At 43.8% G+C, this 22,810-nt stretch overlaps 1 protein-coding gene across 1 annotated transcript in view; it reads right to left on the bottom strand.

Moving 5' to 3' along the window:
• The window catches only part of LOC116393980 (protein phosphatase 1 regulatory subunit 37), a 69,131-nt gene that overhangs the window by 19,806 nt on the left and 26,515 nt on the right, over positions 1-22,810 (bottom strand). Inside the window, exons 4-10 of the mRNA XM_031866723.1 lie at positions 22,496-22,596; positions 22,184-22,303; positions 19,402-19,549; positions 16,391-16,546; positions 14,314-14,426; positions 11,618-11,759; positions 11,108-11,274 (exon numbers count right to left, since the gene is read on the bottom strand). Coding sequence (XP_031722583.1) covers positions 11,108-11,274; positions 11,618-11,759; positions 14,314-14,426; positions 16,391-16,546; positions 19,402-19,549; positions 22,184-22,303; positions 22,496-22,596 — 947 coding nt within the window. The remainder of the gene's footprint in view (positions 1-11,107; positions 11,275-11,617; positions 11,760-14,313; positions 14,427-16,390; positions 16,547-19,401; positions 19,550-22,183; positions 22,304-22,495; positions 22,597-22,810) is intronic.

Below are 22,810 nucleotides of genomic sequence, written 5' to 3'. Positions count from 1 at the left end.
ACACACACACACACACACACATACACACACACACACACACACATACACACACACACACTCCCTAAGCCGTGGAATGGGCCTCGGCACTGGAGGAGAGGTGGCAGAGGTAACAGCTGGCTGCAGCCATGGCGGCATGGCCGTGGCATGACCACAGCTTTATTAGTGGTGTCCAGGACACCGGCTGATCCTCTCCCAGGGTCCCTGTCACACTGATGTCTTCATCACTAAGCTGAGTAGACAGGCCAGGCCTGCCAGCCAGTGGAGGTGACAACAAATCCAATTACCTCCCCTCCATGGTGCCTGGACCAGACTTGGGGGGGCAATGGGACAGTGGAGGATGTTGCCAGGATAGAGGATGAGGGACATGCAAGACAGGACCGTAGGACAAGAGGTGGTGTAGAGGCTTTAATTTTGGCTGTTAAATCTGGCTTACTGTATTTTTCATTCTGTAATGAATCACATTTAGGACAAAGAAATGTCTAAATTGACTTAACATGGACTCCAGCGCAAGGACAGTTTTTCCTCTGAGCAGCATGAATTTGGTCAGCAATTCTTGGCAGTTGTGTGATGTTGACTAAATCATGCCGATTAACTTGGATCTTGAAACGTGACTGTATGACCGGAGCTGGGTTTAAGATCACAGGATCACCTAATTCAATAGGGTCAATCTTCTGGGGACTATGAATATAAATAATATTTGAATTAATGAAAATCCAGCCATCAGATACAGTATATTGCGTACAGAGTGCATCTGGTTGACACAAGAAAAAAGCTCATGAGTGCCCACAATAAAAAGGGTTCATCCTCTCTTGAGCATGAATGTGCTCATTGAATTGAACCCACCATAACACATTTTGTAATAGACCAATGTGTGTAAGCTCTGCACAAGTTGAAAACTGAACACAAAATGACTAAAACTTGACCTGATACTTTGTCAAGGCCCTTTCAGGTACGGGTCAGGTAGCAGAGCTCTACTGTCGACAGACACAGTGTCCGTATGAGAGTATGACACTTGTGCCTATTGTTTTATACACGTCCACAGTGTTTTGGGATATTCCACTGTCCTATTTCCCAGCATCAACTCTGCAGGAAAGCAAAAATTCTACACATTTGTCAAATTCGGCCTACCATACCTGGGCTACTTCTTCGGTCTATTCGGTAAATCCATGTGTGCTGGCAATTAGTGATGAGTGTCACATTCTGCAACATGGCTGGTGTGGGAAATATAAAGAAAAAGAAAGAAGTCTCGCTTGACAAAGCTAGATTCTAGATTCTAGCATCAAACAAATTCATTACGATTTGAATATCCTGAAAGTCATTCAGGCACTGTCAAATAAAAGCATTTCCCTCCTTGAGGATCCATTAGGTGAGGATGTCTGGCCCAGAGCAGAGAATCGTGGTCTAACCATGGCCTTGAACGTGGCCTTGAATGTGGCCTTGAACGTGGCCTTGAATGTGGCCTTGGACGTGGCCTTGAACGTGCCCAAACCTGGTTTCCCCCATTTAGGTCCTTCTTTTATTTCCATACCAAGCAGGAGGGATGTGGACGTTGACGAAACACAAACCCAATGAGCTAACACAGGCCATGTTTTCAAATCATACTTTTAAACAATAACTCAATTAAATCTCCATAAACAAATTGGTTCCCACTGACAGTCTGGGATGGAACATGTTAAGTGCTGATCATCGCAGGCCGGTATTGATCTGCAATCGGCACAGCTGTCCCCTTTGTGGATTGAGGTGAAGGAGAGGGGAAACTTGTCTGGCAGTGAGGATGTAGGGAGGGCCTTGAATGGAGATAAAAGCAAAAGGAGGCAATTCGCCAAAGCAGAACTCCTCAGCCGTTGTGTTTTCCCTCACTCTGTCAGTCTCCTCTTTCCACCAGAGCCCTCACCTTATCATCCACAGAGCTCCGGTGTCTGGAGTTTCGCCTTCAATCGGTGACTTTGGAGCCCAACCGGAGAAGATCATTCACCACTTCCTCTCCTGACATCCCTCCATACAGGGATGGGATGATCGACCCACGAGTGCAAAAAAAGGAGAGGGGCACTGGGAGGGTGAGCGTATGCTGAGAGAGAGTTGGAGGGGCTCTCACTCTTGAAGGTGGTTGAAGTCTTGCCAAGATATTTCATATTCATGGTTAAATATTCAGCGCACATGGTGGACAGGGGCAAATTCTGCAGTCAGCCCGCCATTCAAAAGTGAAAGGGATGTGGCTTGTGGATGAAGGGAGCGAGAGGGATAGACACGCATGGGGCTTCATGGTAGTCAGATGAGAGGCTGCCAGCTGCTGATGGGTGACTGTTTGAGCGTGGCGCCTCAGGACATGCCCGTTGAAAGGCGATGCGATCCGATACCCCCACTTATGCGGGGCTTATATACATATGCCCCCTTATGCAGAGGAGGCCCATATCAATTGCAGAACTTCCAGTGTTTTGGTCATTATGCCAAGTTGTTTGAGCGAGCGTCTTGCATGTCTGAATGAGGAATGTGGACTTACTGGTCTATGACCAGTGAGAAAAGCCTGCTCTGCATAAAACCACCTTGTGGCTTCTGAAAATTGTTTGTGTTGCAAAGCTGCTAAGTGAATAAAGTTTTGATAAAGGAACTTCCTTTCACCAGTGAAACTGTGAATTTTGTGTTGGCCTGCAGCATGTCGGCCGGGCTCACTCTAAGGAAAATAAACAATACAACTATGCAGTATTATGCTGACAATGACTTTATCCTCTGAAGTAGGAGTTGGTCTGATGGGTAACAAAATCCTTAAGTAAAGGTTTTCGTTCACCCCAGTCACAAAACATGTTTCCTCTCTTCATGGCGTGGCTCAACTCCAATACAATGGAGGTGAATGGAATGTACTGGTCCCTACTATCGTGACTTTTACTTCCACTGATAATAGTTGCTGTGTTACTGTTCAGAGCAAGATCTGTGGATGACTACAAGCGGGGCACTGTTTCTGGAAAGAGATGCTGTTGTTAAATCTCTGATTTTTGAAACATGATTGGTCAATGTTGTGAGCACCACAGATACAATTCTGTTGACTTCCATTGTATTCAGGTGAAGAGAGAAATCTAAGAGACAGATACTGTAGCACACAACTGTTAGCATAGCTAGATCCCACTAGAGGTAAGGATAAGTGAGGTTTTTCTCTGAGGTATCTCTTTTAAGCATTAAATATCCATATAATTTGCACCGCTACAGTAAAACCAAATAGTTGTTTTCACATTTTAAACAATTGAGACAATTAGTGAGCGTAAGAGGTTTTATGTAGATATATCTTTTCACTTAGCACAGAGGCTACCTGCTTCTACCTGCTTCCAGTCTTAATAGTAAGCTAGGCTAATCACTCCCTGGCTTTAGCTTTAAATATCAAGCTTCTCATGTCACACTCACAAAGAAGCCAAATAAGTCTATTTCCCAAAATGTTGAACTAGTACTCCTTACTGTATGATTCAAACACACATAACCGTATTTTTAATTATTTTAAAATCAATATTCAGATCAAGTAGGGACATCTATAATATGTAATTTGATGTAATAGTGCAGCTTTAGGTTCATAATGAATGAATTACTTGGTAGTGTGGATCATATTTAGTGAATTGCTGGAACAAGCAGCTACACAATGTACTGTATATGTTACATTTTTGAACAGTGTGCAAAAAACATTTTTGTAACTTTGAAGATACTTGAGGGAACAACTGAGGGCCAATCATGTTTCAGGAGATTTCCAATCAACACTTATTAACACTGTGTGCTAAAAGTTGTGTTACAGTTTGCCAATGAGTACGTTAAAAAGAGTGTAGTATTTCCTAGTTCCCACCTGCTCTCCTGACTGTTCTCCATCACCTCCACTCACTGAGAGGATAGAAAAACACATCCCTTCTTCCCGTGATAGTGCAGGTCACACCTCTTGGTTTGGGAGAGTGGGAGTGATTAAAAATGACAAGGAGACATGTCGAGTGTTATTCATCAAAGAGCTCCACCTCGCTCTGCATCAGAACCAGCCGGTCCACAGGGGGGAACCGGGGCGGGAAGTGAATCCGCTCCCCTCCGGCCCCAATCCAGACCCCGAAATGCTGATCCCCCCCCCTCCCCCCCCCCCGACCCCACGTCCCAGAGATTACACTACCCCCCCCCCCCCCCCCCGCACACACACACACACACAACCCTCACTCACACAGAAACACACACAGGCGCACACACATGCTCAGAGGGGCTAATTAAGGCTTTAATATGCAAATGAGAGCCGCAGTAAATTACACAGCTGGCAAATATGCCTGTTTTTGCCTGAAAATACATCAGGAGTGCAGTGAGGAGTGTGTTGCTGCTGTTGTTGTTGTGTTTGCAGAGAGACAGGGGATTGCCCCCCCCCCCACCCACACCCCCGAACCCCCCTGAGCAACCCATGCCCCCCCCTCCCTCCCCTCATCTGCTGGAGTAACTCATCCAGCTTTGTCCCTTTCAGAGGTATCAGGAGGAAAAGTCGACTCTCTGCACAAGTAATGTTGCATTTTAGAGAGGGACACAACGAGGGACACTACAGGAGTGTTGTGCTTTTAAAATGAACGTTCTGTCGTCTGACAGTATGAAGCTCACATCAACGAGTCTGTAGCTTTGACTTGGTACCAGACTGGGAAACCTGACGTGACACTTTCATTCACATTTTCACACATTTTATTTACATAGTCAGCTGTTTTCAAAAATGCATTCTTTATTTGAAACGCTAGTCTGCTGTGCTGGCTAGGTAGATGGGTCACAATGTATTCAAGCGTTATGAATTAAATCAAAATGATTGATTATTTTATTCTATAAAGGGTCAGTTCACCCAGTAAACACCAATGACAGTGTTAACCATCCATGCAGATAGTTCAATCCGTCCAGGGTTGAAGATGCAAGACTGAGGTGTCTGCCTCAATACAAAAGATGTCAATATAATGTTGTTGTTGAGGCTGAAAGCATTGAAAAAGGCTTCCTATAGTTCTTTGGTGTAATGTAATCGGGGCTATAGCTGCAATTGGGGACACTGAGGTCATGAAAATTGGTGATTCTACAAATCTGGAGACAACACTGGATAACAACCCTGCAAAGCATGTAAAGGCCCCAAGGCTCCAGACCAGGGGCGGAGCCAGATGTTGTAAACATTCGAGGCTCAGCCCAAACCTAAGGGGATGCGAGGGCATCCTCCCAAGGAGAGATTTTTTTTCACATTTACGGCAGCTACGTATATGCACTATTTTCATCCCATTTGATGAGAACATGCCAAAAAAATTTATATTATTTTGTCAAAACATGATAGTTGCCAAGGTCACAAATCAAGAGCCTATATTCTATGTTGTATCTAATTGTTACTGTCGTCATCATTCTGATACCATAACACAACAAATGAGTGAAATGAATAAAGAGAGTCTGGTGTCACTATTCTTAAGTTACATAACGTACGGGTAGGGTAGGAATTTGACTAAACAGCATTGTTAATGTTGAAAGCTATTTTTGTTTTACCATTTCACAAGTTCACAGAAGGAATGTTGAGCTGACAAATCTGCTACGTTTAAATCAAAATGGCAAAATAATGTGGGCCGTTCTAATTGCAAATCAAGGATTCACAACAATTTTGAAAGTAAAACATCAACTAGGATGGCTACTGCGTCAAAATTCAGTTTTAAGAGCTGAATCATTTTGGGTGATTTTGTGATCACAAGGTACATATTCTATAATAAAGTTGTTTTGAATTGAAACATTAATAAACCCAAAGAAAAAACTCGGGGCAGGTAGTGTTAGACTTGTATGTTTATGTCCACTTTTAAGATGTGGTACACCAACCAGAACTATATTCCTGTGAGTGTTACGAAGGCTTTGGAACAGTGTTTTGATCTATGTTGGGACTTACAATTTACAGACGATATAACTGAACAGTTAATTGAATAAATCAAATGTATATAAATAATTAAATAATATAGTATAGTATATAGTATATAAATATAAATAATTTAAAAGAATCTTAAAATATCTTTTTTTTCAGAGGGAGCTGGGCCCCAGACTCATGACCAGAGTACTTTTAATCCTTGCTGTGGCCCTGAATGTAATCCCTATACAAACTGTTGACAGTCAATTCCATGGATTGTCCCGAATCACAGGGACAGTTTCTGGAAACGGATGCCACTTTTGAATATATTAATAGGATTTTTTCCATCATTCAAGTTCAATTCCATTCACCTTCATTATATGTATATCTCATTTTACATTTGTCGGATACTGTTGTCTAATGTTTTAAATTACTATAAGAGTACATGTTCTCCTTCTGGATTAAATACAGGAAATGTTAATTCACTGAGAACGCTCTTCTTATTATCCATTAAAGGATGGATTTCTGTTGGTCATCAGAAATAAGACGTTCTCCAGTGATTCATTTGGTAAAAACAGTCTTTCCTTTATGCTCTCTGAGCTGTATTGTGTGGTGTGGTTCCAGTAGGTGACTGACTGATCAGGTAGCAGTGTGAACCCTGGTCCCCCCCCCCCCTGCTCGGAGCCGTTCCCCGCTGCCCTCTGAGGCGTTGCTTGGAGGTTTGTTCTGCCTGGTTGCTGTTGTCTGCCTACGTACTCTGTTCCCCAGAGCACCGGTGTCATCATGATGCAACTGAAACCTGAGTGCCGACTACATGCATGGTCAGGCCGTCCTGTCACCCAGCCACCCTACTGGGACTGACCGTGACAGGAAGGGTGCCCGAAAACATACCCAGAGACTTCTTTGTTTCACGCTGTTCCTAAAATAAGACTCCACACTCCTTCTGACGGTGCCCTCTGTGCACTGCATTTCCCACAGCAATCTCTCCACAGACCCGTACAAACACATGTAACTGTTCTCGGATGTCACTCCCGAAACCTCTCACATTCACAGCGATGTGATCTAAAGCCAGCAGACTGCTCTGAGGCGTGAACAGTCAAGGTTGTTGGATGAAATAAAGAATAGCCGCAGCAGATCGCTTTAATGGACTTCAACACATGTGAGACATCTGATTTCTAAGGCCATGTTTCATTATGGCTACATATTCAATACAACCGTTATGTGGAAAGGTACTAACAAGTAAAGATCACAAATACAATGTGTTTAAAGAGGGCTGCATGCATTTTAGGGATCGAAGGAAGCCTTTGACGTTATGGTATAGATTTTTATTTTGTGCGGTTTAATAAAAAAAGGATTCATTGTATTTCACCCTTCACCTTGCTATATTGCTAATTTCCCATAATTTGTAGCCCCTTGGCCCCGTGGTGGTTCAGGGTTAAGTCCGGCCCTGCATCTTGGAGCAACTGTTCCAACGACGATGACTGGTTGTTGTTTTTAAGACACAGTTTCATGAAAGTAAAGAAAATAGATTCTCTTATTCAGTCATCTGATGGGCTGTTCTTCCTGTAACTATGACCATGTGAGGCGTTCACCGATGACAACAGAGATTGACACATGGTTTCAAAGTGTTTGACGGCATCAAAGTCAAATGCCTAATTTCTAATATGAAAGGTGTCATATACAGCCGGTACACTTTATTAGGTACACTTGTACAATCTAATGCAATCTAATCTAGTCCCACTCTACACCTCTGGCCCTGTATGGTGTTGCGATTGGTGTGATCACATCACAAGATGCTCTCTATTCAACGGTGTTACAAACATTTTGACCCCCTTATGTATGTAAATATGAAGAAGAAATCATTAGACACACCTCTCTATATATTGTATACAGGACCACTTTTGACTATAGTCTCACAAACATATTGAATTTAAACTTTTCTCACAACAAACATGACACATTATACACTTCGTAAAAGTAAAAATTGGGGCAGAGTAGCATTGTGACAGATTGTACATGTGTAGAACAATGAACTCAGAGTGTAAGGGTTTATTTAACCACATAGAAGTAAAGTTAGTAAAAATATCTTTCAGCATTAAGATACTTTGTTGTTCCTCTGGCTTCCATTCAAAACCCCACAACTGCTCGTGTCGCCCCCCTCCACTGGTCCACAGAAACAAACTACTGAACCTCCTTCCTGTTGCCTCTCCTTCCTACACACACACACACACGCACACACACACACACTCTGCCATGCTGCTGTAATTATCACTCAGTGAGACAGCCTCTAACAGCTCCACCTTGCTGACATGCGACATTCAGGAGAGGACACTCTCCAGCGTTATCGCTGAACTCCTCTGCTGGAGGACGGCTGACAGGACGCTCACGTTGGCTAAATCCAAAGCCAAATATTTAAGCATCAAACAGGTAAACAGGCTGCCGAGACCGCTTCGCCCGACCTGCGATTAATAGAGCGCCGGGCAGGGGAAGTTTAGTGCATTAGCTGGGTTGACGGAGTCCACTGATAAGGATGTATAAACAGCTCCACCTTGCAGTGGCTACAGAGAGAACTTGCCCGTCAGAAAAGACTGCTTTCCACCAGGGCCAGGGAGCATGAATATTTTAGATGGGTAAATAATTAATAATTAACAGCAAACAGGCCAGTGATCAAATGGAGCAGCGTGGCAACAGACATGAAAAATCAGACTGGTAAACAAAGACAAGAGGACCCAGATTTCCTCCCCTCTTGCCACCTTCTTTTTTTCCCCCTTTTAAATATGCGCATCTTCAATTGCCCCCCCCGCATTGCCATAAAACCACACACATGCAAAAAAGGCACACGTATGAACACACAAACTCCACATCAGCGACTCTGTCAAACACACACAAAGTGCTGCCATAACCCCTCCATCACTCACTCACATTCATACCCACACTTATTTTCCTTCACACGAATGAAATTTTCACGTATTCCTTGGCGACCCGGGGAATGTGACTGAGCGAGAACACTTGATCTGGCCACCCGCTGTTTTCTGATGGAAAGATTTGCTTTTTAATACAATCGTCACTCCTCCCACCTGGATATGCCACGCCAAGACAAATCCCAGCTGTGTGACTCCAAAACCTGACAGAGCTTAAAAATTCCCTTATTACCATTCCCTTAAAATATCCAGCCACACTAACTCCCGACAATGGTGAAAATGCTAATCACGTCTCTCGGCGGCTTAGAGGAGCATGAAAACAGAGCCGCCAATATGGAGGCTTTGGTGCATGTGCAAAAGTGAGGAAGAAGAAGAAGACGACGATGGCGACAAAGAAGTCCCAGCTTTAATGACACACATTCACAGAAGCGTCATGGCTCTTAAAAGCTGCCTCTCCAAAATCTGTCGCATCTTGCCGCTTGACTTTAGCCAGAGGAGACATTTCATAAAAATCAGACTTAATCGTGTAAACAACACGCAGACAAACAGAAAAACCACTGCAAACAAAAATAAAACAACTCTGGAAGCTGTGCACGGATCGCCTTCAGAGTTAATTTTAAAGTAAGCATTCAGTTCCTTGGAGATTTTAATTAATGCTTTAATATGCAAATAAGTTAGCAGAGATAAAATCATGACAAAACAGATGGCAAGTGTGGGTAATTATTTTGTGAATCCAGCAGGGGTATGTATTAAAGTTATGGCATCGTTTTCCTCAGGCCTCTGCAGCCATGGATGGTGAAGAGGGGAAAAAAAACAAGTATCACTGATGAACTGAGACACAAATGACTTACTCGTGTCTCCAAATGACAAATGAGACCTCAGTGAGTCGGAATACATCACAAAAGACAAGACGTTAAGGATAAGTAATCCTCAGTCACCAGTACCCCTTCATTCTAAATTAGGAAGGGAAATTTAAATGAAAGCACCAACAGTCATTTAAATGCCTGCAGAGCTGAAACACAGAGTGTATCCGTTTTACTATATGAGAGCACCATCAGTAGCCTGTGCTGTTTATAGCAGGCAGGGCGGAGGTCCATTCACACAAGTCAAATCACTATTCATAACACCAAGTCATGTTTTTTATGCCTTAAATAATCCTGTTGACGAAACAATCTCACCACAAGGTCTAATTAGTGGACCGTTTTTAATTGTATCACATGCAGCAGATGGAGTTGTTATGGATGTCATAGATGTTCAAATTTCCATTTTTTTCTTAGCAATTCAAGGACTTCCCCTCCATGCTGGTTCAAAAGTTGAAATTAGAAGTTCATTACTTTGCACGGCAGCTGCATTCTTGCGATACCACGAGATATCATCGTATCAGGCCTCAGGTAAAGGCCTTTACAATCCAGGGACGTGACGAATAAACAACCCGAAAATGCAAAATACTCGCCAAAAAGTCAAACTTAAAACTATTTATACCGGCAGATAACCTAAACTACTGACTCTAAGATTCCTTTTAGAGAAATGCTCTGAGTGCACAGTTGAGCGCATTGTATTTGTCAAGGGCTTTTATTGTGAAAGGTAAAAAAGGATGGAGTGGATCTGGTCTTCGCTGCCCTTGTCAAAGTTAAAATGAGTAATACATTTTGCCATCTTGGTTCAGACTACATAGCCTCTGGGTTGTACTTTATTCGCTTAGCGGAAGTTTAGAACAATCAACCTCGAAATACGATGACGCAAGTATTACACAGTAAAAAATGACATTTTTTACTGTGTAATATTTGCGTTCTGTGTTAAAGTATTTATGACAAAAACAACAAGCCCCAGCATGTGAAGACCTTATAGCGTTTGTGTCCGGACCACCAGTGATACGGACCAATCAGCATCCTGTGAGAAGCTACTGGCAGCACCGTGCGTATTTGAGCGTATGTGTGAGACGCAATGACACGGACAGGCGACCGTACAACCAATGGCGGCTCCTGAAGAGGTTAGCGTAGATGCTGCTGTAGCATCAAGAAAAGATGTTTTCACACTTCTCCCGACTGACTTCGGCAAGAGTTAGATTGACAGATCACTCATCCAATTACCTACCAAGCATTTTTCTAAAGTACCGGCCCTTTTCCAAACAGTATCCAATGATGGCTTCTCAGACCCTCACAACTTGGCAATGAAGATGTGTGATTTGATCGGAAGCTCCAGAACAGCAGTGGCCCTTATGTGATATTGTTTATGAAAAGTTGGCCCACATTTCAGTACCCAACAGTACAGCTCTCTCTCTACATCATCGCGACCTGTTTTTCAGTGGATTCAGATGTGTACCTACGATGATAGCTGCGCCTACCTGCTCCTGTGGAGGGATGTGGTCCAAATCCAGGCTAGCAAGAGACCGGTTGATCCTCAGGGCCAGACACAAGGCCATCAGGCCTCCAACCTTTACTTCATTCTGACGGAGGTCCAGCCGCTGAATCTGACGACTCTCTGCAAGGAACTCTGCCAACGCCACAGCACCTTCACCAGAGAAAAGGTTGAAAGGTTAGAGGGGGCTGGGTTAGCAGCTTAGTAGTAGTTGCAAGGCTAGTTTGATCTTGGAAACCTCTCTTGGCTAGCTACCATAAATCATAAAGTGATGATTGCAAGTTGCATTTCTATCCCTATTCAACACTAATCAGACATGCAAGTGGTTGATATGAAACCAAAGTTGTGAACCACATTTAACACAATTATTCCTAAAAAAATATAGTTATAAATGATATATTATAATGGGCCGAATCTGTACTTCAGTTGTAGATTGAAATACAATCACAAGAATGTTGCTGCATGTAAAAGACTTACTGCACATGTATTGTTGTACCTTCACACGTGATGTTGGCTTGGGCCAGGCCGAGCTGCAGCAACGAGCAGTTCACCATCAGAGGCTCCCTGATCACCTGCATGCCCTCGTTCCCCAGGAGGTTCTCACCCAAATCCAGGACCTGCAGGACCTTCAGCACGGGCTGAAAAACAGCATTCATCTCCACGTTTACCTCGGACCAAACAACTGGAACCAAGGACTTTTCATCACTGCTTTACTTTGACTTTACCACGACAATGAAGCTTTGGTTTAGACTCCGTGTAGCTTTCAGTGTGAAAAGGCTGAGAAGTTTTAATCATCATTATTATTATGCGGTGATTATTATTCCTTTTCAAACTGTTTCCTCTCGTGTTAAATGCTCAGAACTTCTGTTTCCACTCTCCAGAGTCACATTAGCGTTGAAGGTTGATTAGCTGGCGCATAAAGCTGGGGGTGTCTGGGGCACAAGAGGCCCATGTTGCCCAACAGCTTGAAGAGGAACGCGCCACCCACTCCTCGGTTGCCCCCTCGCCTCGCCACCCTTGTTAAACTCCTCTGGTCAGCGTTCTGAAGAGAGAGGGAGCGCGGGGGCGGAAAGGAAGCCAGGAAGGCAACAGACAGACCCGGAGAGCCTCTTCTTTTTGGAGTTAATTTGCACCACGGTGACAACAAACACACTTGAGAGGGTCCCCCCCTTTCTCTCCTCGGCACACACAGGGGCACCGCCACATCCAACGCGTGGCGAGAAGCTTCTCCGGTGAAGAGGGGAGGAGGAGAGGGAGGAAGAGCATCTCGGATGGATATGCACGAGGGATAATAGCAGACAATTAAAGAGGCGACTGCGTGGTTGAGAGTGTGTGAGAGTCGAGCATGGTTGAAGCCTGTCAAACGTAAACCACAGGAGGGTTGGAGTGAGAAGTTTGAGGGGGGTAAGAGTGTGAAACCACCAAAAACACAGTATGCTTTCACACATGACATGCTGGCTTTAAACAAAAAACAGCGGAACTCACAAAGTAGAAAGAAAACAAAAGCCCTGCATGGCATAATCACCTCACCTTTTTTTTATAGAGTAAATTTAGAATCATCATCCAAATTCTAGACCAGGAAGTGGATTTTGGCCCACATCTGCTCCCCTAGTTAGTCTTTCAAAAGACAAGCCACGAGGACAGAGAATAAAAGCACACAGACCAACCAGAAAGGTTAATAACAGCATTCCTCGTCATCATATTCGACACGACCAGCTACGGGTCTAATTATCATCATTACGGCCTGCAAGGACATCTACTTATCTCCTTGACTGGCAGTCTGCATGAGCACCCCTCCTTAACGCGCATCTATTATTTAATCAAACTGTTCCTTCTTTTGGTAGCACTGGAGGAGACAGGGGAAGTGTGTGTTCCACAGTCGCCACTCACATGACAGGAAGGTGCAGTTTATGCTGCCAATCAGGCGGAAGGAATGCATGTTATTAGGAGTGTACAGTGAAACGTGTGGAGGCGGGACTTTTGGGTGGTGGGGGGTTTCTCTGGATGAGGCCGCCGCAATATATAAAGGAAAGCAGGTATCAGTTGGACAGTTTAACTCGGTTTAACAAAGCTTAGAGGGTTTCTGTGATCACTTCATGGTCAGACATAACATGTTCGTTACACAGAACCATCTGAGAAGCCGAACTCTTGCAGGAGCAGAAGAGCAAAAACATCCCTTCCATTGAATAAAGCCTTCAGTGTCGTTCTTTGCTCTTCTATCAATGAAGAAATACTCTCCAGTTCCGATGGAACTGGAGAGTATTGCAGCATCTGCGCTAATCTCTTCAGGAGTCGCCATTGTTGTTAGGAACAGTCTCCTCCCCGTGTCGTTTCTCACACACACTTAAGCCACACCCCTAGCTGCCAGTAGCTAGTCAGACTCATTGGACATAAATGCATCACCTAAAGCCTGACAAGATGGAATTCTGTGGGATATGTGATCCTGAGATTCTTCCCTCTTTCTGTCTCCTTCCCTGTTAATGTTTCCTTGCAGAGCTGTGGCAGAGGTAACACAAATACTGTATCTTTGTTATGACCTATTAGAGTTGTCTAACTCAGACTGTTGAAGCCTCATGTTAGCTTCAGATAAACTTTGTAATGAGTTGAACATGGAATGAGGGATGTGGATTTTGTGACGCATCACTACATTAGAATAGTAACGAGGAACAAATCTATTAATCCTTTTAAGGGTTCAACACAAAAGTTAAGCAGCCCCTGTAACAAATCATTTCCCCTTAAAATTACAAGTACAAGTTACTTTAATGACGAGAAATGGCGGGATAGTGACTCGGATTATACTGCACAAGTTGTGAGAGAGTTTTTTACTAAACGGATGTTTTGAAATGCGGCCTCCACTTATTTCAATTCATCAAGACTTTTCTCTGTGTTTGGATTCTCAGTTCACCGTGGAGGCACGAGAGAAAAACAACGTTCTCTTCAAGAATTCAAGGTAACACACTGTGAGTAATAGATATACAAATGGTCCCTTTTGTGGGAGAAGTATTCCTTTGAAGTTACATTGTGAGGATAACTACGGCCGCTACGGAGAAACCGCTGCACTTAGACTGAAGTTTCGGATGTCCGTGGAGAAAAGAAAAGGTCTGTTCTTTGCCCTTGGAACATATATGTAATGCTGACTTTTGGCATTAATGGATTTTGTTCCAAACTAAAAGCTGGTATCATGATCCTCACCAGAGCCTTGGCCAGATGGATCATTCCATTTGCGGTGATCTGGTTGTTCCTCAGCAGTAAGACCCTCACACCTGCCGTCTGCCGCCTCAGACCATCACACAGCTCCTCCAAACCTGCAAAGTGAAAAAACACAACCAAACAACTTGCCATTGTAGTAACTAAACAGGTTCAGTTAATTATTAATTACATCTAATAATTCCGCATTGTATTTGTAAGCTAAATGGCACTGATGGAGAGGAGAGGGTTGCTATGTGCTTAACCTTTCCACGTGTGAGATCATCTTAAAGCTGGACTGTGCATGTCTGCAAACTGTGTTTACCTATCCTGTTGCTTTGGTGTGTTTTCTTTTAAGCTGGCAGCCAAAGTGTTACTAATGATTAATGAGGTTATGTGTCTCAATTGCAAACAACTTCTGTGAACATGTGCTCTGCCTCCCATTCACACGAGTGTCATGCCTCCCATGACACTGTGGGAATCCATTTCGCAGCGAAAAATGTTTGCCTCGGATTTAAAGGCGTTGTGCAACATTCTGGGAACTACGCTTATACGATTTCTTTCAGAGAGTGAGATGTGAAGATTAACAACCATGTGACTTCTTCTCTAACCACAAGTCGTTGTTTTCACATTTTTGTTTTACATCAACTTACACGAAACATTTTTTACCAATCGTTTATTTTCAAAATGTTCAACTAAATCCTTTCAGAAACAATTATTCAGAGTAAATTAATTCATTTGCACTTCACACATTGAGTGTGTGACATATCAAATAGATCTGTGATTCCATTGGCTGAATGTAAAAAGATGTTGAACTCTGACCTGTGAATTCGCAGCTCAAAAGAATAGTTGGACATCTGGCAAATATGCTTATTCAAGCTCGTTCTGAGTTAGATGCCAGGACTGACATCAATCTCATGTCCTGTGCATTAAGCACAAAGCTAGAGTCAGGACCAGACACTGTATATAGAGATGGAGGACATGACCACTACCGAAAGTGAAGCCAAAACATCCAGATCGCCCCCTGGTGGCTAGCTGCGGTATCGGTCATAAACCCCCTCCCTCTGTGCTAATGGCAGCAGCAATGAAGTTTTCATCGCGCTGTTGTATATTAAATTGTTAATTGATGTGATGAATTATGATTTAATTGTTTATTTGATGCTATGAAAAGGGGGGGTGACATCATAATTGACAGCTGGGATTGACAGCTGCTCTGAGTGACGTAGTCGTGGACTCTGAGACTCTGGAATTGTATGAGAGAGGAGATGTAACTCTAACCATCCATAACTGTCACTATGCTGTGCAACACAACATGTGTCAATTTGATCATAAATGTAGTTATAGAGATATAATAATTTTGTCCCTTTAGCAAAACAGCTCCCGTTGTGCTAGCATAGCAGCTAGGTGGCTCACGCTAACAAGCTGGGTTTTGTCTTTAATATTCTTCAGCTCTTCTCAGGCTCCTCTTCTCGCCAAAATCACTGACTCAGTAGATGATACCAATGATGTTCTGGGTGGTTTTAAATACCCCCTGTAGAGCCCTCCTGTCCTGTGCCATACACATCCCACACCAGTTTGTAATGTTTGCAGTCAAGAGGCTTTCTATTCTTCCTCAATGTGGCTCCATCACCCCCGGATCACAACCACACAGATTCTGGCTCCAAATAATGTCAAGATGGCAGCTCCCATATCTGGGATATTTTGCCTTAATTTACAGTGGGATGAAGTGGAGACGCATCGTCCATCTATATACGTATACAGTGTATGGTGAGCACATGGTTAGCTTAGCTTAGCATAAAGACTGGACACAGGGAGAAACAGCTAGCCTGGCTCTATCCAAGGTTAAAAACACGGCCTTCAACACCTCCAAATACCTCTTTTCAACTTTTAAGGCAGGTGCTCTTTGTTACTATATAAACCTTATTTCATTGTTATTTTATCATTCAGCACTCACCACACCAAACATGTCCTCCATTAAATACATTTCATTAATAGGATGAACCCATGGGTTCTCAATTAGACAAAACCGAGTGCTTTGAATAAATATACATTTTTTGTTCTGTAACAAGGATGAACATCCTACCAGCATCTGCTACAACATTGCTGCTGAGCTCCAATGTCTGTAAAGTGGTGTTGTAGCGCAGCAGGTCTCCTAAATGCAGGGCATCCTGGTATCTGTTCAGCAGGTTGTTGGTAAGGTGGAGCTCTTTCAAAGCCTTGTTTGACTTCAGTGCACCAACTACAAGCAGCGGCAAAAGAAAAGGTCAACAAAAGATAAGAAACTGGATCCAGAATTTACATTACTACCGTAAAGTACAATCACGTTCCTCAAACTGTTGAATTACGTAGCTTGAAAGACAAATACTGGCAGACATGTGTGTGACTTTAAGATTTGTGTAATTTGTTTGATTAATAAATGCTAAATCAACTTTGTCAGTGCTTCTCTGTTGAGAGAATCAATATTCAATGAAGATTCAGGGTGTCAGCAAGTTGTGCGAGTTCGGTAATCTCTGGTTGTCTTAACATGACATGGGACAAATGTCCCCCTGCCGGGTCAGTGGCCCTAAACCTCCGACTATGACACTCTAGATTTCCCTCTAGCGTCAGCCTTGGACGGGTCAGTTTCCGCTTGTTTTATGCATAGTGTCTTTTTAAAATAATTTTCAGAGGAAATTCGCAATGTACATCCATCCACTCCCCAAGCAGACTTCCTTGCTCTTTATATGTCAGTTGCTCTGCGTGTCTAATAATGGATGGGTTTACATTGGAGTTTGTTGAAAGCCCAGTGCGTCATGCAGACGCTAAATGGAGCCTTGGTCCGGTAGTATCAGCTGCTGACGGTCACTGACTAAGCGTCGCTATTTGCCGAGCTGGGAGTGAGAACAGGTTAGATATGCAACTTAACCATTGGGTCACCAGTAAAAACTGCGAAACACAATTTATTTCGTGAAGTTATTCTGAGTTGAGTGAGTGTCTTGACTTGATATCTGAGCAGAGCAGTAGCAGTGGTTGTTGATGGGAAGCCAGTTGGGGACCAGGTCCTTGTCACTGGGATAATGTGAAGCTCCCACATGTTACACACAGCTGTCGAAGCTCCTGGCTGGAAGGTAAAATGATCGGAAGCATATGCCTGTCTATAAACTCACAGCAACAGAGAAGTCAGCAGTGCTGAGGACCGGAGTGTACGGAGATTTACTCCTCTAACTTTCGATGGAACCAGCCCCTCCCACCCCCCCCCCAAATTAAGACGTATGGATCTTTGTAAATTGATGTTAGATATGATCCAGTAGAATGTCCTCTGAGAAGCCAAACATGGGGCCTTCAGGTTGTAACTGTGATAGACTGATTGATGTCGAGTGAACTTGAGCATGAAAACGAAGCACAGCAGGACTCGCCACCTGCTGCAATTACTGCGGTAAGGATCGAGTGGCACTCCGTCACCATTCTAACGTGAACAAGCCATTGTTGGAGCCAGAGTTGTGACTCCCCAGCACAGGGGACCTTACAAAACACCAGTTAACTTCCACGGCCCTCTCTTCCAAATGTCAGTGTGTACGCCAGTTAGATGGATCTTGTCACTTTGGTACTTTGTCACATATTTGATTGTGTTTTGGAGATATATCTTGTATTTATATTTATTTGTGTAATGTGTACTGTACTGCGGTACACATGTGTCAGTGTTGCCTGGGCCCTCGCTGCCCCTCGCATCCAGATCGATGCGGTAGATTTGATCAAGCCTGTTGGGCTGCATGTGGAATGCCAACATTGTCATCAGGCACAGGGGGAGTCAAATGGTGGAATCGGTGGGATTGATCTGGTCGAGTCCGCCGCGAGCGCCCAATCCCGCAATCAGAGGCCCCACCGATCGAAGGCAATGATCCTCAGCCGGGACCCCCCGTCGGGGAGGGAAGGATGGGAGGTGGCGCTGGGCTCAGCTAAGGCAGAGAGGATGGGGTGGAGTGAGAGATGAGCGGGGGGGGGGGGGGGGAGTTGTTGTGAGACCCCAAAATATCAAAGAGATCCAGAAAATGGCAGAAAATGTTGGAGGAGCAAGTTGCTGTCGGGAAGAGTGGGCAGCATACTGCGTCCATTTGGTTCTCTGTCTGCTCCCAGCTGAGAGGAGATGAGAGGCGGTGTTCACTGATCTTTTTGTCCCAACACATAATCAAAAATAGGGATTGTCTTACCAGGACATCTGGTGATATTCTAAAAAATATTGTGATTTTATTTGATGATATAATGAAAATGCATGCGACTGTCCATGTACTGTATGTGTGTGTCCATCCATGTGCAGCCCTCAACCCCCCTCTGAGTGTTGTTCGCCCGTGGCTAGGGTATTTCTATGTGTGGATATACATCCAGTAATTGTGTACGTGTGTGTGGGGGACATGTGACCCTTCCAATATCCAACTCCCCCATTCCCCTTCTCCATCGTTCAGAGATAGAACAACAACCAATCAATGAAGGTCAGGGAGGACAGACCTCGCTGAAGTGGATGAGCTTTATTTTCTTTCTTCTTTTATGTCAAATGACCCTTTAAATCATTTGTAGGAAACAATTTCAGTGTTTCTATATGCTGTAAGTGTGTGTGAACAAGTGTGGCTGTGGTACCATGTCTGTGTAGTATGCCTGGGAGTGTGTAGAGATCAAATACAATGAAAGCAAATCTATTCATCGATCTATCTATTTATATTTTTGTTTGAGAGATTCTACATGGCTCCAAAAATTGTATAGTGAATATGTGTGTGTGTGTGTGTGTGTGTGTGTGTGTGTGTGTGTGTGTGTGTGTGTGTGTGTGTGTCCTGGCTGCCATAGATGTGTGCAGCGGTGTGTAAAGTGACAGGTAAGAGATTAGAACTGTAATCCCGGTCCAGACCTGCAGAGAGGGTCACAGGTCAAAATCTGGTCCTGCTGGCCACAGGACACACCCAAACACACACACACACACATACACACACTCATTCACCAATGCCTGCAGGCACGCATGAATTTACGCTCACAGTCCACACTTGCACAGGAAAAAATGATTAAACAAACAAAAGCAAAAGATCAGGTATGTGCAGTGAGAGTGAACTGTGGGTGTGTACATCATACCCAGTGTGTACAGTGGCATGCCGCTGAGCTGGGCGTTGTGAAGGTGCAGCACTGTGAGCCGGCTGGTCAGCAGAGCTTTGGATAGACACTGGGCAGGGTAGTCGACCACGGGCACATTACACACGTCCAGTCTGGACAGACGCACGCTCTGCAACAGACACACAGTGAATAACAGACGCACGCACAAAGAGACAGTTCAAAACGTATCAGAATGTCTAATCTCCCAGAGAAAGAACGATGTATGGTGGAAGAAAGAGCTTCACTATCACTCAGGCCTGTCTCAGAAGAAAAGTGCAGAAGGCGGTTCTGAGTGTTCCACTCTCGCACTGGACCGGCCTGTCTGTCCTCCCTCCCTGACATCAAACACTTAGGAGAAACGATGAGGAAGAACAAAACCAGCCTGACTGACGGCAAGGTCCAGTCGATACTGTCGGGGGGTTGGTCGGGGAACATATGGGCCGTCATAGGTACGGGATTGGGTAGGTAGAATGATACTGGAAGTAGCTGAGCAGAGATTTGGAGGGTAATAATATTGTTTTATCATTTGCTTTATTATATTTAATGTCGTGTTTGTGTCCACCCGACGAATCTAAGAATCTATTTTTTTTTATTTAGCTCTGGCTGTTCTTGGTCTCTACATACTTCAGAGAAACACAATATCTGTCTCTTTAGCTGCTAAAAGCTCCACCACGTTCACCAGCTAGTCACTAACTGTCTGTGTGCTGCTTCCAAAATCCAAAACCGGAGAAAAGTCTTGATGAATTGAACAGCCAAACCACATGAAAACATCAGTTTACAGACTCTCACAAAGCTCGTGCAAGTCTCATTAATCCAGTAGAATGCTCACTACTCCCCGAACACATGCACGCTAAAACCTGATCATTTAAAACACTTTGGACTCGCTTGGATGAGTAGCACGCCTGTGCAAGCATGAGACATTAGCGACTTTAAAGGAGACATATCATGCTCATTTTCAGGTTGATACTTGTGTTTCGGGTTTCTACTTTAACATGTTGGCATGCTTTAATGTTAAAAAGACTCATTGTTTTTCTCGTATTGTCTGTGTGAATATACCTTTATTCACGCTCTGTCAGCAACGCTCCGTTTTAGCGCCTGTCTCTTTAAGCCCCCCCTCCCAAAAAAAGCCCAGTCTGTTCTGATTGGTCAGCGTTTTCCGGGCTTCCGCATCGAAGCTGTCGGCGTCTTCAGAATGTCACTGCAGCCGGGGACTCACTGTGTGTGTCAACTGCACCTAGACCTGCTTTATGATAAAAAAGAAGACATGGAAATCCCACTTTCTACAATATGGGACTTTTAAATCATTAAGCACGGCCACATTTACTTCAATCAAGACTTTTCTCCGTGTTTGGATTCTTGGTTGACGGTGGAGGTGTGAGAGGACTATGTGACTGGCAGGTACCCAGATAGCTGTTAGCTAGCCAGCTACATTAACGCCGGATTGCCCCACCGCACCTCCTATTTCACAGATTTACTTTCGCTGTGTTTTGCCGTATTTATTTTTCAGAAAAATGTTGCTCATAAAAACTATAGTGGGTTGTTTTTGTTAAGAAACCAGATAGCTTCACTTTGCAAGGTGGCATCAACCTCATCACCCCACACCGTTAAGCACCGCGCTAGTGTGAGCCGCAGAGAGCAAAATATATCATATTGTAGCGGACTCTCCATTCATCCATCTTTTCTCAGCCGCGGGAGCAGCAGGGTAATGTCTCTCTCCTCATCAAACTCTGAGGACATCATCCACCAGAATCTGTGTTCAACACAAGCAGCCATGCTACGTGTCTTTTCTGTGTTGTCTTCAGTTGGGCACGGTCAGTGTGTAACTATGATAACGTGATCGGAGTCAAAGAGAGAAGTTGATCATCTTTAATTTCTTGTATCTTCTACAATATTAGTTTTAATTTATGTTCACAAAAGAACACAGAAAGAACATGAAAGAAAACACGTGTGTGTATCTTTCAGGACCTTTGTCTCGCTCAGAGGCCATCCTTACCATAAGAACACTACTTTAGGAGCACGCACATTGAGACAGATGGTGTTACCACGCTTTTGAACTCCACCATTTTTTCCCTCATATATTCATGACTTTATAATCTCATAAATTTGTGAGTTTTTTTCTCGTAAATTTACGACTTTAATCTCTGAGTTTTTTTTCTTCGAGTATAACCCCCCCTCCCCCGGCTCCGTAGTTATTATATTTTTAACTTGCAGTGGCTCTAGTACTCCGTTGTAGAGTGCGTTTCCCTCCAAACGTCAGACAGCACATTGAGCTTGCCAATTTGATGAAGGAAATGTCAGTTCTCCACAATGCCAAAGGAATGAACCAAAATAGTACTAAAATAGTGAGGAGAAAACTGTTAAAGTAAGTTCATTTAAAGAGAGAGAGAGTCCTTACGTTAGTGAAGAAAATAATCTTAACTGGAGGTCATGCTCTAACTCCTTGCATTGTGTTCCCTCATCCTGTCCCGCTTTGATCGCACAGACACGGAAGTCAGTCGCTGGTAACATTTGGGCCGACTGTTTCTCCCCCCACAGCTAATCAGTTATGCTGCTAATGCTATCTGTGATGCTGCAGCGATGCCGCGTGTGGCGGCGTTTTGATGTGTTTATGTATCGTGTTCGCAGTGGGAGAACTTCTCACCCTGTTTGCTCTGCCCTGCGTCTTCAAACCATGTAATGTGCAACAAACTCACTTTCTAGGATGTACATTATCCCCCAGAGAAAGCCTACAAGAAAAGATTACTATTCCACTGCGTCAGCCAACCTGCTTTATCAAATGAGCGAGGGCCCTCCAACACAATGTTCCCATACTGCTGTTGTCAGAAATGTCAAGATGGGTTGTAGATTCATAGTACAAAATCATATCCAGCAAGGACGATGCTCCCTGCAAGAGAGAGAAAATAGGGAGGGAGAGAAAAAAAAATGAAGAAAGCAAAGCGCCAAATTTGACAGGAATGTTATGAAGTTCTTTTGGAAGGAAAAAAATAGCCTCTAATCTGATACAGGGAAGGCCTGAATATGAAACTGTATTGGAAGAGCGAAGATGAGGAAAATAAGTTTTGCTCATAAAACTCACATTTTCTTCCAGTTGGGCTGCTTGCAGATTGATGAAATCAAAGTGCAGCGATTTCAGAACGACTTCCAGAGCTTCACAGGAGCGCTGGTCTAATCGCTCACCTTGATAGAGGCAAGCAATCAAATGGAAGATAATTGGGAGGCTGTTTGCTAACAGGCAAAAATTGCACGGCTCTAAATGCGCTTTATCCTTTTTTTTTCTGAAATGAACATTTCAGCAGAAATCACGCCAAACAACTTCCTTTATGGGAAAAGTTGATCTGCTGGCATGTGTGTGTGTGTGTGTGTGTGTGTGTGTGTGTGTGTGTGTGTGTGT

This window comes from Anarrhichthys ocellatus, unplaced genomic scaffold (assembly GCF_004355925.1).
Source record: "Anarrhichthys ocellatus isolate YVR2014 unplaced genomic scaffold, GSC_Weel_1.0 scaffold36, whole genome shotgun sequence".
NCBI lineage: Eukaryota > Metazoa > Chordata > Actinopteri > Perciformes > Anarhichadidae > Anarrhichthys > Anarrhichthys ocellatus.
This window is presented reverse-complemented; position numbering and strand designations above follow the sequence as displayed.